Genomic DNA, 20,000 nt, shown 5'->3' on the forward strand with positions numbered 1-20,000 from the left:
TGGGACTCCCCTATAGTTGGAACACACTCTACGGTCCCCCTTTTTGAATATGGGGACCACCACCCTGGTCTGCCAATCCAGTGGAACTGCCCCCGATGTCCACGCGATGCTGCAGAGTCGCGTTAACCAACACAACCCTACAACATCCAGAGCCTTAAGGTACTCCGGACGAATCTCATCCACCCCTGGGGCCTTACCACTGAGGAGCTTTTTAGTCAGCTCTGTGACCTCAGCACCAGAGATTGGAGAGCCTGCACCAAGGTCCCCTGGCTCTGCTTCCTCAGTGGAAGGTGTGGCGGTGGGGTTGAGGAGGTCTTCAAAGTACTCTGCGGACTGACCCACAACGTCCCGAGTTGAGGTCAGCAGCACACCCTCCCCACTGTAAACAGTGTTGGTGGTGTATCTCTTCTCTACCCAAGACGCCAGATGGTGGACCGGAATCGCCTTGAAGCCGTACAGAAGCTGTTTTCCATGGCCACTCCGAAATCCTCCCATGCCCGGGTTTTTGCCTCAGCAACCACCGGAGCCGCATGCCGCTTGGACTGCCGGTACCCATCATCTGCTTCCGGAGTCCCACGGGCCAAAAAGACCCGGTAAGACTCCTTCTTCACCCTGACAGCATTCCTCACCGCCGGTGTCCACCAGCAGGTTCGAGGACTGCCGCCATGCATTCCCGGCAGACCTTCAAGGTTCCTTTGGGTTTGCCAGGTCTGACCAGCATCCTCCCCCACCATCGGAGCCAGCTCACCACCAGATAGTGGTCAGTGGAAAGCTCCGCTCCCCTCTTCACCCTTCGAAAGAAGGACAAGTTGACGCCAGCTAATCAGCAAAAAATGCCTCCCTTCACCACAGAGGACTTTGACAAACTCTTACAGAAATTGTCTGTTTTGGAGATGAAAATCCATCAACTAGAAGTGAATGTGGAGGTGAATATGAGGTACAACGATGATTCAACTCTGCCTGTGATCCCAAACAGTGACAGCCAGCTCAACAACTCAGGCGGCAATCAGAACACTGAGAATAAACCAACCAGCAGACCCCCCTGGCATGTTTTAGGGCCATGCCCAAAAAATCAGGGTGGACGACTCACTGGAAGATCTCAGCAATTAAATAAATTAAAATGGCCAGAATTACAGAGAAATGCCCCCGTTTCCCCTGGGAAAAAGAGACTTCGACAGCGAGCTTCTGTCACAATAACTGATAGGAGTGAGACAGCTGGAAATGATGGAGTTCTTCTCCAGAACAGATTTGCTCCACTACAGAATGAAAACCAGGAAAATGATCCATCTTCTGAGAACAATAAAAGGTTTGAGAACAACCTTCATTCTAAACAGTCTTCTCCTAAGCTGCCAGAGAAAAAGCGCCTCAACAGACCAAGAACCCTAATAGTGGACAACACAGCTGTGGATGGGATTAAAAACTTCTGCAACAAGAAGTTATGATTGGTACCAGTAACATGGTGTCTGATATCTCAGAGAATATTCTTGCAATCACAGAAAAGCGTTCGTCTCTAGAAAACCTTATTATACACTGTGGAGCCATGGATGACGTGGCTAAGAAAAAATCAGAAGGATTGAAGGAGGATTTCACTCGTCTTCTGAATATTGTTGGAGGTCTCAATATCAAGGTGTTTCTCAGCGGACCCTTTGCACCGATTTTCTGAGATGAGATTTTTTCGAGATTTCTGATGATTAATAAATGGTTGAATAAAGCATGTGCTACTACACCTGTGAACTTCATGGACAACTTTAAGATTTTTTGGGAAAAAAGACAACTCTTCAAGCAAGATGGTTTCTGTTTGAACAAGTCAGGAGCCAAACGTCTCACATCTAATCTCTTCTATTCAGTAAATAATCCGCCAGCAGCTCCGACCTTCAGCAGAGAACATGGAGTATCAACAACAATGATAACGCTGCCTCCAACAGCAGTTGGCTGAGAAAGAGAGGTCATCACAAAAGGTCTCCCCGTCGAAATCCACAGGAGAAGTAGAAAAGTCCCTACACTGGCTCCCTGTAGCTCAGAGAATAGACTTTAAAATACTTCTGTTAGTCTATAAATCACTGAATGGCTTAGCACCAAAATACATTACAGACTTGTTGTCAGTGGATCAACCACCCAGACCTCTCAGGTCTTCTGGCTCAAATCTACTCTGCAGAACCAGAACCAGAACCAAACATGGAGAAGCAGCTTTTAGTTCTTATGCTCCACTAATCTGGAATAAACTCCCAGAAAACTGTAAAAGCACCGAAACCCTAAATTGCTTTAAATCAAGTTTAAAAACCTATTTGTTTAGAGTGGCCTTTGACTGGACCATCTAACCATTATTAGTGTTAGAGTTAGAAAGCTGATAAATACAGATCAGTGCAAAAGAAGACAGAAATGAACCAAATAAGTTTGACTTGCAAGGGTGAGACAGTCCTCTGCCGCAGTGACTTCCTTCTCACACAGAATAAATCCTTGCACCAGCCTTTTATTTACAACTCACATTCTTACAAGTAAAAAGCAGGGATTGGTTGAGCCAATTCTTACAAAGATTTAAACATAAAAAGTAGTCATTCCCATATATGGTATGAGCTTGTCATGTCCAGAGAGTGATCCACCCAGACCACATTCCTTAACTCTCCACTCCCTTTTACACACTAAAAACCAATCACAGGAATCATCTTCACTATAGTAGAAAGTCATAAAGACATAAACCTTGTTTAAACTAAACAATGATCAATTTTATACATTTTTCCAACAATTCCCTCCTGTTTAATCAGAATCAGAATCAGAATCAGCTTTATTGCCAAGTTCGTACATATAAACAAGGAATTTGACTCCGGTCCACTTTGCTCTTTTGTTGTTTTTAGATTACAGAATATACAAATTTACAATTTACAATGTACACATATCTAACAAAAAAGGTGCATTTGCAACATCTGTATGCTGTTGTTTTGTACTCTATTAAATGTTCAACAGAGAAACAACCTGGGAGAAGAAACTGTCTCTGTGGCGGCTGGTTTTAGTGAACAGTGCTCTGTAGCGCCACCTGAAGGTAAAACTCTGAACAGTTTATGTGCAGGGTGTGTGGGGTCTGCAGAGATGTTAGCTGTCCTTTTCTTGACCCTTGACCTGTATAAGTCCTGGATGGAGGGAAGGTCAGCTCTGATTATTCTCTCTGCAGTCCTGATTATTCGTTGCAGTCTGGACCTGTCCTGTTTTGTGGATGATCCAAACCACACTGAGATGGATGAAGACAGGACAGACTGAATGATGGCAGTGTAGAAGATGACCAGCAGCTCCTGTGGAAGGTTGAGCTTCTTGAGTTGCCTCAGGAAGTACAGTCTCTGCTGGACCTTCTTTCAAACAGTGTCTATGTGTGAAGACCATCTCAGGTCCTCAGAGATGGTGGTTCCTAAGAACCTGAAGTGGTCCACGGCCGATACAGTGTTGTTATTATTATTGATTAGTTTAAATAACAGTCATGTATACACTTCCAAAAAGCTTTATGCATACATCTCATTAAACATTAAACTATTGTTAAGTTTAGTGACTCCTCCTCCAAAGTGTCATCATAGTTCTGGTCCTCGTCAAGAAGTTGGTAATCCTGGGACAACATTGTATCAACAATTCCTCCAACCATCCTTAATATCATTGCTCCAATACAGGAAATAACACACAGAGTATAAAAAACAACAATAACACAGCGATGACAGGGGTCATGATTTTCAAAAGCAGTTGCCACCACGGTCCAGAAGTAAACAACGAAGAAAGGTTTCCTCGGCCGGGATGGACATCCTGCCACATACCCCTTCTAATTTCATTTAATTGGCATATAGCATCGCTCACTGTGTGTCCAATTAAAAGATTAAAACAGAATATAGGGTGTTGGAAATTATTTACCATCTTCATACCTTGTTTGATAGATTTTACAGGCTTGCCAGGTCTTTTAGGAACGCCGTTACCTCAGTTATAACACACCTGCAGATCATCTCAAACTCCTCCTCTGTGATGACATCTCTGGAGTGGCTCCACTCTTTACCACCAACCTTACAGTTCGATGTTGCACTGTGAAAAGGTGTTTGTCTTTTAACTGGTGGCTTGTCTTTTGGCCGACGCCAGTTACCACCCCCCTGGTTCTGTTGCATCACTTGAGAAGTTACTTTGCGCTTCTTCTTAGGCCTGTTCTCAGTTTGAATGTTTAACATTCTAACTTTGCCTTTTCCTGCTCTGTCTGAACGGACACGTGTTTCCCACACAAGCTGAGCATATCTACGAGTCTCCTGCATGGAGAGATTCTCGGTTATACAATGCATGGTCACATCATACTGCACGCTAACGTGGAGGTTGTGAAGAAACAATGACTTAAACGTGTGGTCTTCTTCAAGACCTGGAGCATAACATCCCTGAAAATAAGCTGTCTTCAAACGGTGGAAATATTCTCTGGGAGGTTCGTACTGTTTTTGCAGAACTGTCAAAGCATTAATAGTGGCAGCGGCTTCATCTCTGTAAACGTAGTACTCTTCTCTAAGAGCCTGGCAGAGAGTTGGATAACTGTCACTAATTTCTGGAGGAAGAGTTTTTATGAACGCATGAACACTCTTAGCTGTTGTTTTCCAAATAAGCCTCAGCTTCTCACGATGAGAAGGAAAACGCAAGTCAAGAAGACAATGTTCAACCTCACACAGGTAAGCATCAATATTTGACTCCTGGCTACCTGGATCAAAACCTTCTATGTCCTTAGCAAGGGATTCAAGCTGCTTAAAACAGACCCCATGCTCCCAAGGTGGACCACGTCCATCTGAGAAGTCACGTTGGTTAAGTTCATGAAATGGTGGAAGATCCTGATAAAACCTCTGGGGGAGAAAACAAGTTTTCTCATGATTTAAATGAGAGCTTTCTAATGAATGGACTTGTGCAAGTGGTTGGGGGTCAGGTTGGATTGAGTCACCTGAGAACCATGTGCTTCTCTCCTGGTCCCTAGGGGTCGACACTGAGTCAGAAAGGAGAGGGGTGCAGATCAGGCTGGAAGGGTGCTCCTCCCACTGAATCGGGCCACTTGTGCACGCTTAGTCCGGCACTTGGTCATCTTGGTGGTTGTTCACTGCAATGGGGTTTGACAGGAAACCACTGGAGACCATCTGACTTCCAACACTTCTGTTAAGGTCTGTGGAAGTAAGTTGAACACTTTGACTAGATTTAGGAGGGGGAGACTCTGACCTAGGTGCTGGATGCCTGCTGTCTGAGTCTGCCCCCTGCTATGGCTGCTGCAGCTGCTATGAGTGAGAATGCAAATCAGGTACCTGAGAGGTGGGGGTTTGTTCCTGCTTTTGGGATGAAGCTTTCTTGAGCTCATCTGCCTTCAGGTCCACTAACTTTGCTTCAGCTTTCTCCATCCTCTCCTCAATTTTTGAGAGTTCAAGCTTTGCAGCATTCTCTCTTTGAAGGGTCATCTGATGGTCAGCCTGTAACTGAGAATATATTTTAGCTTCCAGTTGTGATTTCTGCTGATACAACAAGGTAAGCTGACAAAGAACATCTGAAATCAGAGCATCTCTAGTCGGATACTTAATGAAGTTTACCAACTCCTGAATCCTCTGATCACATGTGGCAAGGTCAAACTGATTTAAAACATCCCGCTCATCTGGAGACAAATGGATGAGATCAGCAACCACCACCTTCTTCATCTCCACGTCTGCTTAATTCATAATGGAGTTTGATTCCATCATTCTGGCAGACACTACAAAGCAACAACAAAGTTATGAGAATGTTGCTAAAAGCAACAACATCTAACAAATGTATGTCCAGCTATATATGTATATCTGACTATACATATATTGGAAACATTTGATTGTAAAATGGGTGCACCAGTTGATCATTCAACCTGTGACTTATGATAACACTATGCTCTCAGTGTTATAATGCTACTCCTTTCTCTAAGGATATTTGTGATTTTAGAGTTAATTTTTCACCTTTCTTGTGAGGAGATATGATTAGACACTACTCTTAACCTTTAAGGGAATTTTGTTTAAAATGCAAAGGAAAAAGAAAATTGCTACACATCCTAAGTGTAATAATTGCAATTTGACTTTTGATTCACCCCCCTTTATGGCAGGTGATTAGTTTAAATTTGGGATTTAATCTGGCAAAAATCCTGTTCTTTCAAACCATAAAACAAACTATAAAGCTCCTGAATGGATACATGCATCAAAATTAGGTCAGATACTAAAATTAACTGCAAAGTTAATTTAGTTTCAAATTGTGGTCTTACACAAAACACAGCCTCTGGATACAGATGTGCAGCAGCTGTCTGGACAGTGAGGTTAACTGAAGTTAAACCAAGTCTCAAGTTATTGTTTGCACAGAAGAAACCGGACTGAGTCAGAACATCTAAAATTTTGCTTATGTAGCAGAGTTGATTGGTACTAGCATGGAGATATTGGAGTTATTAATTTTGACGAAGGTCTAAATTTGTGAACTCCTGGAGTGTCACGAGTTATAATGTTCTCTTAAATATAATCAGTGACATCTGATGTTAGAACTCTGATGTTTTGAGTCCTATTGTGACCAGTGACAGCTGGTTTTAAGCTAATCACTTGGTACCTCAATAATGTGCAGTTGTGGTTTATTCATTCACATTTATGTACAGTGCAAGCTGTTCATAATAATGCCCACCCAGGGACGCCACTATGTTGTAAATATGAATCTGAGAATATTATTTAATATTTAATATTAATATTTTAATATTAACATTTTAATATTTTATCAAATAATATTTTGGTCTGTTAAGGATTGTCCTGTGAATACCAGCCCCATTAAGGTGATGGTATTAGGACAAAATAGAAAGGTGTGAGACGAGCTCTGACATTATTGAACAGCATAAACTCTGCACACATATGGAATGAATTCACACAATTTCTTAAAATACAAGAATTTATTAACAAAAATAAGTCAACTCAAAGTCAAACATATTTCAATCAACAAACTCTTTACTTTGCTAAAACAATCCAACTAAACTACCAAGCAGAATTAAAGAATAATCAAGACTAATGGGCTATGTACAATATAAACAAGTTCATTAAAGATGATTGATAATTATGACCAAAAGAGTGATGCAACATTACCATGCAATGTTTATGTTTGAGAACCAAGGATTATCTTGAAGAATCTGGAAATGAAGTTAAGTTATTCTTGGAACTAACTTAGACAATAATCAGCAACGTTTAGACAACCATTCACAATGCAAGATCAGGTCAAATATTATTTTAATAAATAATGTTTTAAATAATGATCTGCCGAATAAAACCAACCTCCTGGATGACTAATTCTCAACGGTGTCTAATTAACTGCCTTTATTTATTGAAATAATATTTGAAGAAATATTATTGAGCATTTTGGAAAAGAGCCAAATCTTTCTGGAGAAATGGGGCTTAATGGTGTTTACTTAGTTATCAAATCTAGTAAATGATGTTCAGGGACTATTATTCACTAGCTTGAAAACTAACAACTTTTCTGTTGACTAGCCTTAATGCTAGCACACACGTGCTCTTACTGTTAGCAGTTAAGCTAGCAAGAAGCGGATAGCTTAGCACCAGAATTAACACATACCTTTAAAATACCAGGGTTAATAAAAGGGTTAAAATGCATAAGCGCGGATGGCGCGTTATGAGCGATCTTCTGTTTAAAATCACCCTTTAAATAAAGTTTATCTTAACTTTACAACATACAAAGAACAGAGAACTGGCCCATGCCGTAGCTAGCCTACTAGCGCTAAAGATAGCCAGGTTCCACAAAACAAAACTTCATAACATGAAAACGTTTAGATCATTTCATCCTAAACCTATCTGTTAATCTGCCCAAACCTAACCTCTGACCATGGTGAGTAAACGTTGTCCAAGGGCGATGAAGTTCGGATAAACGTCCACAGTCAACAAGCGGTTGGCTTTCAGCTAACCTCTGCGTTCGATACAGTTTGCTTCTGCGGAGTATGGAGATATATTATGTGTGTGCATTATTATTATTATGTTCATAAACAGTGTGGGAAATAAAATGTATAACCTGTGTTAGTATAAAGACATTGTGTATTGTGTGGTCTGCAGAAGTATTTCTCACAGAAGAGGTGAAGTGGAAAATTACTGAAAACGGCAGAAGTGTGTGAAAATTGGTGATAAGTGTTACTCCCTGCCTATATCAGTAGATACGAGTGCAGGTGCTGGGAGACAGGAACATGTCCTAATATGGTAGGCAGGAAAATGTGTGTACGTGACTATATGTGAGAAAAAACTGTAAACAGGGCGCTGCCCATTTTCATGTGTTTTAATAAAAGCCATGTGTCCAGTGAGAAGCTCCGAAGTCGTCTCGGTGTGTGGTCAGATCACATGAGAACTTCCCTGGGCCAGGTACTTTGAATTCAATATAACGGTGTCTGAGTGTATTATTTCAATAGGTGTGAATTCTTTCAGCTTACGGTGAATAAACGAACACGCCAAAGACCTCTCGGAGGGGGTGCTTCAACAGGAGCTTCGGAGAGAAAATGTAAGCAACTCTTACACCTTAATTTCCCCATTCATGAATGAAAATATCAGATACACAGACAGTATTTCATTCTACTTAACTTTGCATATGATCGATGATCGTATGGCTTTGGATCCAGTTGAATTTATGTCTTTTTGCCAGCAAAAGACATCAGTGCGCTTTCCTCTCCTATCCGGTCCCTCTGGAAGGTCGCGTGGAAGAGAGCGATATGTGGGAAGGATGGGGGTCTTATACGGGCAGTGGCATCACTGGGGCGTCCTCTGCTACCCCCCTTTCCCCTTCGGAGTTGTGCTTTTATTTGGGTAAAGGCGCCACAGGAAGTCCGCAGTTATCCCCTTTTCTGGCTGTGCCGGAAGAAGGTTAATGCACTTTATTTTGAAAAGTTCCAGGAATGTCCGTACCAGAGTTTTAGTTGAAACCCATGGCTGTATGGTCCCAACACAGCTAAGCAGATGAACTCTGATCCAGTTTTCAAGGTTAGAGTCTGAAAGAGAGCACATAGAGTTAGTTACAGTAGAAGCTCAGTCAGTAGCCATGTCTAGGAGAGAGAAAGGGTTAAACACTGAAAGACAGGGCCATGTGGATCATCTGTAGAAGGTGAGCATTAAGTTGTTGCCAGCAGAAGCTTGGATGATTCCCCTCTCCTGAAAGGTGTCACAGGTAGACACAGAACCAGGCCAGGTGTAGCTTCTAGGAAGAGAAAAGAGAGAACATAAAGTTAAAAACTGAAATAACAGCAAATAATGCAGAATTAGAGAGTAGTATGAGAATGTAGCAAAGAGGGTGAAAGTGGTCATTATGTCCTCCAGCAGCCTAAGCCTATAGCAGCATAACTACAGAGATAGTTTCAGTTCAAATTATTTAGTTAAACGGAGCTTATTTACAACAATGTCGTCTCAAGGAACCTCACAAAGGGTCCCACTGATGGTCATTGTTCTACTAAAAACCACAATGATTGGGATACCTCCCTCTGTCAGACTGATTATAACCATTGGAAAAGAGAAGGGGTCATACAGGTAGCAGAAATGGAGGGTGTGTTATTTATTTAGATGCATCTATTCTAATCTATTTTTTTTATGCAGTAAGTCCTCATTATATTTAAAAATGAGGTCACTATTTCTGTTAGCTGCTATTATTTTAATAATGCTTGGTTTAGTTTAGGTTTCATTAGTTCCAAAAAAAACTCACTCCTCATCAGTTTAGAAGGCTTAATAAAATTAATGAACACAAAAATGAAAAGCATATTATATCTTATATTAGTTTGTCTTACCCAGTTTTATAAACACACCTGTACAGTTTCATTCATCTCTTCCCTTTTTAATTACACTCTGTATTTATTTCAAGTAACTAAAGTTTATTTCAATTAACTCAAGTTTTCTCAATTTCAAGAATAGTAATTCTGTTAAGGAACATTTCATCTTGTGTTAAATTTTAAATCTAAATTGATCATTCTGAACCTGACTGGAAAAAGTCCAAACATCTGTTAAAATCCTTTTGTTTACCATAAAAATTGACCTAATATTATGGTAATGTTGAGGATCACACTTGGACGTATATTCTTTAATTATTATCATGCACATATACCCTAATTTTTACATAACATAAAACAAACATTTCACAAAAACAGACAAAACGGACAGAGATTGGCCACACAAAAAATGTAATTACTATGTTTGTAAAATAATTTTGAAAAATTGAAGACAGGTCTATAGCTATGGGAAGAAACTTGTGCCATCAGAAACTGAATTTGAATTTCTCAGACCGAATCTGTATTTGTGTAATTTGAAATTAAAAGCATTGGTCTGAAAATGAATTTCACTTAATTGAAACTGAATTTATTGGTTTGAAAATGTATTTTATTGAAATGAAAATTCAGTTTCACTACTTTAACTTTCAGTTCTAAAATTCCGTTTTTTGTGTCACACATCCGGTCCTTGAGGATAGCCTTTGAATAATCAAACACAGATTCACTGATTCATGGACGTCATTCACTGTTGTTGCGTCCAGATTGAAGGGCTGCATTCTTTGAAAGACGCATTTGTTGGCTGATTACGTCATTGTGAGGCAATGACGTAATCAGCTTCGCAGGCTCCTCTAAATAGGGCCGACAAATGCGTCCTTCTTTTCCCCAGATATGAAGGATGGGTCCGGTGTATCCTTCGTGGGCCACCCTATCCCATGATTCATTGCGGGTCAAAGTAAATTGTGCTAACGGAAGTAGCAAAGCCTGGAGGAGAGAGAAAAGCTGTGAACTAAGTTGGATATATTCCGCTTTCTGTGGAACAAAATGAACTTGTTTTTAGACTAGAATGTAGCTGTATAAACCTGAAGTATCTGCTCGATTTATCAAGATTTCGCCTAATTCCACACGTGCTCCGATGTGTTTGCTGCCCTGCTGCCCGGGCTCACAGCCGGCTCTCCTCGCCAGCGCACAGCTGACCGGTGGGTTGAGGTGCGATGAACCCCGAGAGAACAGCTGACTCCCGGCACATTGTTTTCAAGCTCCTGCTGGGTTTCCCCAATTAATGGAAGTTAAACACAGATACAGGTGTTGGACAATGAAACTGAAACACCTGTCATTTTAGTGTGGGAGGTTTCATGGCTAAACTGGACCAGCCTGGTAGCCAGTCTTCATTGATTGAACATTGCACCAGTAAGAGCAGAGTGTGAAGGTCCAATTAGCAGGGTAAGAGCACAGTTTTACTTAAAATATTGAAATGCACACAACATTATGGGTGACATACCAGAGTTCAAAAGAGGACAAATTGTTGTTGCACGTCTTGCTGGCGCATCTGTGACCAAGACAGCAAGTCTTTGTGATGTATCAAGAGCCACGGTATCCAAGGTAATGTCAGCATACCACCAAGAAGGACGAACCACATCCAACAGGATTAACTGTGGACGCAAGAGGAAGCTGTCTGAAAGGGATGTTCAGGTACTAACCTGGATTGTATCCAAAAAACATAAAACCATGGCTTCCCAAATCATGGCAGAATTAAATGTGCACCTCAACTCTCCTGTTTCCACCAGAACTGTCCGTCAGGAGCTCCACAGGGTCAATATACACGGCCGGGCTGCTATAGCCAAACCTTTGGTCACTCATGCCAATGCCAAACGTTGGTTTCAATGGTGCAAGGAGCGCAAATCTTGGGCTGTGGACAATGTGAAACATGTATTGTTCTCTGATGAGTCCACCTTTACTGTTTTCCCCACATCCAGGAGAGTTACGGTGTGGAGAAGCCACAAAGAAGCGTACCACCCAGACTGTTGCATGCCCAGAGTGAAGCATGGGGGTGGATCAGTGATGGTTTGGGCTGCCATATCATGGCATTCCCTTGGCCCAATACTTGTGCTAGATGGGCGCGTCACTGCCAAGGACTACCAAACCATTCTTGAGGACCATGTGCATCCAATGGTTCAAACATTGTATCCTGAAGGTGGTGCTGTGTATCAGGATGACAATGCACCAATACACACAGCAAGACTGGTGAAAGATTGGTTTGATGAACATGAAAGTGAAGTTGAACATCTCCCATGGCCTGCACAGTCACCAGATCTAAATATTATTGAGCCACTTTGGGGTGTTTTGGAGGAGCGAGTCAGGAAACGTTTTCCTCCACCAGTATCACGTACTGACCTGGCCACTATCCTGCAAGAAGAATGGCTTAAAATCCCTCTGACAACTGTGCAGGACTTGTATATGTCATTCCCCCATGGCTGTCATGAACATCCACTTGATGGTTTTTAGGATTTTGTATTTTATAATGTTAAGCACTTTAAATTGCCCTGCCTGCAATGTACTGTACAAATAAATGTACTTAGTTACTTCTCTATCAGAGCAATTTCATTTACAAAAATTCCCATATAATTTTCTTTTTATATTTTTTTAAATTCACATTGTTTCCTCATAACCCCTTTTGTTTCCACTAGGTCTGTTTTAAATGCTTCAATTCTTTTTTGTCCACCAAGGATCAATAAGGTGGTGTTTGTGGGGTCCACCTTGAAGGTGTTGTCTTTTGGGTTCGTCTAGTCTGGAGAAGTATCAGGTTATCATTGTCATGTCAGTGAGGTTCATAAGTCAGTCAGAACCTTGGTCATTTGGTCTGTGCTCATAATGTTTCATGGATCCAATCTATGATTAGTCAACAAAACGTCCACACAGTGTGATGTTATTTCTCCAGCTTCCACCTGTTGAAGAAAAATGTATTGTTAATAAATGAACTGCATTTCCCAGGAACACAGCATTTCTCCTGAATAAGCATCACCTGTTGAAAAACATCATTATTATGTTAATCAGTTGTTTCACATATTCAATCAGATCATTAAACATTGCAGTAGGTGAAGTTATTAGTATCTCATTGTTATGATTTGGGGTTGTTTGGTTTTTCTTATGTTTTTCACAGCTCAAGTCTTGAATCATGCTTCTGTTTATTATTTTCCTGTTTATGCTTTTGTTTCATGTTTTTCTAGTTATATTTTCATTAGTTTGTTTCCTTGGATTTGCGTTGTGTTCAAGCCATGTTTTGCTCCTGTCACGTTGTGTTCTCTGTTAATCAACTTTATTCGGTTCACCTGCACCTAGTTAATGTGTCTTGCTTCACCTGGTTTACCCTCTATATATACACACCTGTTCTGTCATTCATTGCAGAAACATTTTTCATGCTCAAGTCTTGTTTTCAATTCAAGCTCATGTCCTCCTGTTCATGTCAAGCCTGTCTTGCCAGCCTGCCCATGTCAGTTTTTCCTGTGCGTTTGTTGTTTTGGTTTCTGCCTCCTAGTGAGTGAGTTTTTTGTTATTAAATCTTTTGCACTTACCGTCATGCTGCCTTCTGGGGTCCTATATCTCACAAACGATAACACTCATCTTCCACATTTTAGACTGAGATATGATGGCACCTAATATCCAAATATCCTAAAATCACCTCTCAACTGTCAACAACTTTATGTGAACACCAGCAAGGTTTCGGGTTGTCTCAATGAGAGTGCCGTATGATTCAGCAGACACACACACACACACACACGCATCAACACACAATCACTTCTAGGCCTAAATCACCTAGACTAGGTTTTCTGTTTTTTACCCGCTTTTCTTTTTAAACTCAGAATTTTCCATGGAGTTGGTTTGCTTCTGAATCTCCTTAAGGGAAATTACAAGTACCTCTAAACTCAAAACTCCTATTTATTCTTATTTTTCTAATATACTTAGTTGGTTCTGTCTTACCTGCGCATTCGTTCACACTGTCTGTCGAAACGCGTTGATCCACCCTCCCGGTGCACCTCGGTTGATTCGCCGGTTACCAACACAGAATTCACTGTGCAGGATTTTTGTTCTCCAGACGTTCTGCAGGCTGCGCAGACTGGAACCCCACACGCACCGTTGGCCCCCAGGGCGGCGGACTTCTAGCGCTTGTAGAATATAAACTATCTATGTGTGTAACTGGAATGTGTAGATAGATGACAGGGAGTAGAGGATAGAGAGTGCAAGGTCATAAATTGGTGAAGGACAGGGAGGGCCGGAGACAAGATGAGTCTGCTGGAAGTAATAACAAGAAGCACTCCTTATTTGGACATAAGGAACTGGTATGTTATACACTGAGTGATATGATATATGATATATGTAATGTGAACACACCCAGGAGATTTAATAAAACGAGCTGGAAGCAGAGAGAGAGCAGAGTTGTTACTCGCAGGTGTTTGGCTGGGGCATCATCTCTCTCACTCTGTGCAGAGGTGAACATAAGCTGATTGTACTTTGTGTTTATTTCACTCTTTTGAAACCTGGACCCAAATCAACGGACTCAGGGAAGTAGAGACGGCTTCGACACGCTCCGGCTCGAAGGACCAAAGAAATGTTATAGTTAGAAAGCTGATAAATACAGATCAGTGCAAAAGAAGACACAAATGAACCAAATAAGTTTGACTTGCAAGGGTGAGGCAGTCTTGCACCAGCCTTTTATTTACAACTCACATTCTTACAAGCAAAAAGCAGGAATTGGTTGAGCCGATTCTTACAGAGTGATCCACTCAAGACCACATTCCTTAACTCTCCACTCCCTTTTACACACTAAAACCAATCACAGGAATCATCTTCACTATAGTAGAAAGTCATAAAGACATAAACCTTGTTTAAACTAAACAATGATCAATTTTATACATTTTTCCAACAATTAGTTACGTTTTCAGTCCAATTTTCCTTTCATTTTCTTATCCTTCATTCTATTCTTTTTATTTATTTATTTATTTTTTTTAAATTACCTGTTGTTAGATTTTCTGTATCGTTGTAATGTTTTTCCGTACGTACAGCGCCTTGAGTGCCTTGTTGCTGAAAAGCGCTAAATAAATAAACTTGACTTGACTGTACTTGAGTGTCCAGGACATGCGGCCACAGATCGGATGACACGACAACAAAGTCGATCATCGAACTGCGGCCTGGGGTGTCCTGGTGCCAAGAGTACATATGGACACCCTTATGCTTGAACATTGTATTCATTATGGACAATCCATGACGAGCGCAGATGTCCAATAACAAAACACCACTTAGGTTCAGAAAGGGAGTGCCATTCCTCCCAACCAAACTCCTCCAGGTCTCACTGTCATTGCCAATGTGAGCGTTAAGGTCCCCCAGCAGAACAAGGGAGTCCTCCGGATGGGGGCTCTCCAACACCCCTCCAAGGAATCCAAAAAGGCTGGTAGTCTGAACTGCCGTTTGGTGCATAAGCACAAACCCCAGACAGAACCCGTCCTCCCACCCATAGGTGAAGGGAGGCTACCCTCTCATTCACAGGGGTGAACCCCAACGTACAGGTGACAAGATGGGCGGCAACAAGTATGCCCACCCCAGCTCAGCGCCTGTCACCAAGGGCAACTCCAGAGTGAAAGAGTGTTCAACCCCTCTCAAGGAGACTGGTTCCAGAACCAGAGCCGTGCGTAGAGGTGAGCCAGACTATTTCTAACTGGAACCTCTCTACCTCACCAACTCAGGCTCCTTCCCCACCAGAGTGGGAGCCAGCTTCTGCAGCCGAGGATCAGACCGCCAAGGTCTCCGCCTTCGGCCGCCACCCATACCACAATGCACCCGACCCCTTTGGCCCCTCCCACGGGTGGTGAGCCCATCGGAAGGGGAACCCACATTTCCTCTTCAGGCTGTGCCCGGCTGGGCTCCATGGGTGAAAACCCGGCCACCAGGTGCTCGCCAGCGTGCCCCACCTCCAGGCCTGGCTCCAGAGTGGGGCCACGGTGACCTGCGTCCGGGCGAGGGAACACTGGAACACTGTTTCCATCTATGTTATTCGTCATAAGGCCGTGGGCTGCACTTTGTCTGATCCCTCACCTAGGACCTGTTTGCCTTGGGTGACCCTTCCAGGGGCATGAAACCCCTGACTACATTGGGACACTCAAACCCCTCCACCATGGTAAGGTGGCAGGCCAGGGAGGGGATTCCACTGTGCATTATGTTTAAATCAGACCGGTCCCAAATAGTGATACGGAACATGTTTTTATTAACAAAATAAAAGCTTGCCAACTTTGGAGTGTTGTCATCTTTCAAGTTTATCTATAGAATCAAAGTCAGAATAAGCTTTACTGCCAAGTTTTATAGAGATAAACGTGCAAAAAGATATTGAAACCAATAATAATTCAATTCAATTCAAAAATACTTTATTAATCCCAAAGGGAAATTAAATGTTGTTGTAACTCATATTATGAAGGTTTCTTCAAAGAGCCGTTGTAGATGCTGATGGCTGTGGGCAGGAAGGATCTCCTGTAGCGCTCCGTCTTACAGCAAATCTGAAGAAGCCTCTGACTGAAGACACTCTGTTGTTGTAGGACAGTCTGATGAAGAGGATGCTCAGGGTTCTCCATAATGTTCTTCATTTTATGGAGAATCCTTCTTTCCACAATAATCTCCAGAGGTTCCAGAGGAGTCCCCAGAACAGAACCAGACTTCTTTATCAGCTTGTTGAGCTTTTTTAAGTCCCTGGTTCTGATGCTGCTTCCCCAGCAGATGATGGTAGAATAGATCAGACTTTCCACAACAGACTTATAGAAGATATCCAGCATCTTGCTGCAAACACCAAAGGACCTAAGCTTCCTCAAGAAGTACAGTCTGCTCTGTCCCTTCTTGTAGACAGCTTCACAGTTGCATCTCCACTCTAGTCTGTTGTCCAGGTGAACACCGAGGTATTTATGCTCCTCCACCACCTCCACTTCTTCTCCCATGATAGAAATAGTTTTTGACTTATTCCTGTTTCTCTTAAAATCTACAATCATCTCCTTTGTTTTAGTCACGTTCAAAATGAGATGATTGTTTCCACACCATGCCATATAATAATAATAGTAATAATAATAATATAACACATAATAATAGTTTGATGTAAATAAATTATAATTTATACAATATCTTAGGCTCAATAATTAAACAGAAAGATACAGTTATTGGAAAATTTGTTTACCAAACATACCAAAATCAAAACAAGAAAGCATGAAATAAAGCTGAATGACAAAGCTGTTTTATTTTGAAATTAGACCGGAAGTCAGTGTGTGTGCATATGATCTCCGCTTCTGTTTGATCCAGTCAGTCCGGGTCTCGGTTCTCCGGGTCAGCATCTACGGTAACTCTGCCTCTGGCTCGGTTCTGTAACGGTGGTCTGTCCGCAGATTCAATATCTCCTTTATGAAGGAACCGTAAGGTTTGGACCGGACCGGACCGGATCAGAACTTTCTGTCGGTAAGTTTGTTTCTAGTTGAGTCGTTATCCCGCAGTTAGCGGACAGACTCTGCGGCAGCTCCGCTCTCTGGAACAGCCGCAGCTAATGGCGCAAAGTAAAACTTTTTAAACTTTCTGCGTCGTTTTGTCACCGCGAGCCTCTTTGTTCCTGCGGCTCGCGCCTCCGTTCCCATGGTGAAGCTTCTCTGGCTCGCGAGGGTCTCCGAGCGGAGCCGAAAGCTTTCCGGAAACAGACGAGCGCCCTGAGGAGGTGTGACGTGGTTTAGAAGAGCTTTACTGTTGAACAATGTCCAGCTGACAGCAGGATCAACAATGACAAAAACTCAGGTGGTGCTGATGAAGCTGAGGAGGAGGAGGAGGATGATGAAGATGGTGTGAAGCAAGCGAAGATCACTTGCTGTCTTCATCAGCACACATTTCCAGGATCTTCTGAAACCTCGAGGACAGAACCTGTCACATGTAGTTCAGTTTATTTATCAGCGCCAGTTCACAACACATGTCCAGTCAGACATGTTCAGTCCAGTCTGGTTCGATTCAGCAGTATCAGATGTTATCAGAACAGAACATTCAGGAAGAACTTCAAACCTTTGGACATTTCACATATCAGATGTGATCTCCATGGTGACTCCATGGTCTCCATAATCAGCCCAGCTCAGTTCATCCTTCTCACATGGAAGCTCCACAGAAACACCTGGAGGACAAACAGAGACCAGGCTGGTCGTGGAGGTCCGTCAGTCCTGGAAACATTTAGAAGCTGCATGGACTCTGAGATGATCTATGGACCTGCTGGTTCTACACTAACTCCATCCCTGCATTCAGATTACTGGTCTGTTACTGGGACTGGGATGATTTCAGCTTGTTTTACTGGATGTAGTTGAAATTATAAACCACAGTTTTGTGATTTGGTTTTCTGTGGACAGGGAGTTTTATAAAGCTTTGGATCTAAAGGGAAGAACTGATCCATGACAGTTTACACTGTGAGCAGAACTCTGTCAGAACACCGAGGACTCATCCCTGAGGTCCTCCGTGATCCTGAGCTGGAGAGGAGCTCCAGTTATTTACAGGGATGTTCTGTTGGGTAATACACGTTGATCCAGTCCTTGATTCTGACCCTGAACAAGATGTTGGTTGATGAAGAGATCAGCTGAGGGAGTATTTCAGTGTGGGTGTTGATCTGTTCTTACTCTGTGGTGATCAGTCTGATGAAGCTGCTCCGTGTTTCCCATCAGGTGAGAAGCCACAGCGTGATGCGTCCTGATGGAGGAGGAGGAGGAGCACAGTCACTACGTGGCGCAGCTGAAAGCCGAGTTCAAGAGCTGCGACACGACGGCCACGGGCTTCCTGGACAGAGATGAGCTGACGGAGCTGTGCAGGAAGCTGCAGCTGGACGCACATCTGCCGCTGCTGCTGGACACACTGCTGGGAGAGCGCCCATACGGCAGGGTAACGCCCCCACGCTGCTGCACACCGGCTTCATTAAACACATCTGAAGTGGTCGTTCTGCTACGTTCAGACTGATCTCACACATCAGAGCTTCAGCTGACGAGAACATGAGAGACGACCTCCATGACCTATAGATACCAGCCAGACCCTGCTGGTAGAACACAGCAGCAGCAGGTTATAGTTGTTGTGTTTTATTTGTAGATGATTTATGAAATGTTGTGTTTGTGTTGCAGGTGAACTTTGAGGAGTTTAAGGACGGCTTCGTGGCCATTCTGTCCCGCTGTCTGGACTTCAGCACCTCTGAGGACAACAGCAGCTACCTGGAGCCAGGTGAGACACTGCAGGGTCAGGTTATTGGACCGGAGTCAGTCTGTGTGCAGGTCTACAGAGCTGACCTGAGACCAGCTTTAGTTCTGGTTCTGCTGGTCAAGGTTCCAGGGCTACAGCTTTTTGTTTGTTCTTGGCTCTGAGAGTCTCCACCCAGCTGACCTTCAGCTTCCTCCTCCTCCTCTCTGCAGACATCCCACAGGAGGTGAAACCGAAATTCGTGAAGGGAACGAAGCGTTACGGCCGCCGTTCTTGCCCTGAAACTCTACCTAATGCTGGCCTCAGCTGTGACTCAGAGGAGTCTACTCCATCCAGAACTGAAGCTGCGGACTCCTCACCGCCCGGCGTCCGCAGAGCCAAACTGAGACGGTCTACTTCTCTGGAGAGTGTGGAGGTGAGACAGAACATCTGTATGAGAAGGAGCGCTGTTGGTGCTGAAGTTCTACAGGAAGTTCTTATTTATTGCTTGATTCAGTTGTAAAACTTTTAATCTGGATCTATGCAGCTTGGCCTGACGTTAAAATGCGACCTGCAGCTTTAAACTCTGCAGCCTGGTTCCGTTACTACAGATAATCTTGGATCAGGACCGGTTAGAAGCAGCTGGGTCCACTGCAGCAGGCTGACTGGAGCTCAGAGAAGACTGGGAGAGGTTTCTGCGGTTCAGAGATTTGGAATACCTGAGGAGGGAGAAGAGAGGAGGAGGCCGGTGGGGGAGGTTTGGTGGTTGTTGGGAGGCGGAGGTTTTCTCAGGAAGTGGGATTGTGAAGAATGTGGCTGCTGGCAGACTGGGAGCTGCTTTGGCTGTTTGGTGTTGGTTCAGATGTTAGACCTTCAGTCTGAGAAGTGAAGGGTTTTCTTCTCCTCCTCCTCTTCATTTCTCCAACATGATAACAAATCATCTCTGAAGGAACCAGAACTCTTTGAGGCCCGACTCACTGAGTTTTAATCCAAAACCAATTTGTTTTAACTCCTGAGCAGATTTGAGTTG

The 20,000-nt window shown here is 43.0% G+C and overlaps 1 protein-coding gene across 2 annotated transcripts in view; it reads left to right on the forward strand.

Moving 5' to 3' along the window:
- Positions 1-17,049: 17,049 nt before the first annotated feature.
- The window catches only part of ninl (ninein-like), a 23,737-nt gene continuing 20,786 nt past the window's right edge, over positions 17,050-20,000 (forward strand). The window contains exons 1-4 of one of the 2 annotated variants that reach the window (XM_047352112.1): positions 17,050-17,242; positions 18,472-18,685; positions 18,919-19,015; positions 19,204-19,406. In XM_047352112.1, coding sequence (XP_047208068.1) covers positions 18,500-18,685; positions 18,919-19,015; positions 19,204-19,406 — 486 coding nt within the window. In that variant the 5' untranslated portion in view covers positions 17,050-17,242; positions 18,472-18,499. The remainder of the gene's footprint in view (positions 17,243-18,471; positions 18,686-18,918; positions 19,016-19,203; positions 19,407-20,000) is intronic. The other variant, XM_047352114.1, reaches the window with a different exon arrangement.

This window comes from Girardinichthys multiradiatus, chromosome 22 (genome assembly GCF_021462225.1).
Source record: "Girardinichthys multiradiatus isolate DD_20200921_A chromosome 22, DD_fGirMul_XY1, whole genome shotgun sequence".
Taxonomy (NCBI): domain Eukaryota; kingdom Metazoa; phylum Chordata; class Actinopteri; order Cyprinodontiformes; family Goodeidae; genus Girardinichthys; species Girardinichthys multiradiatus.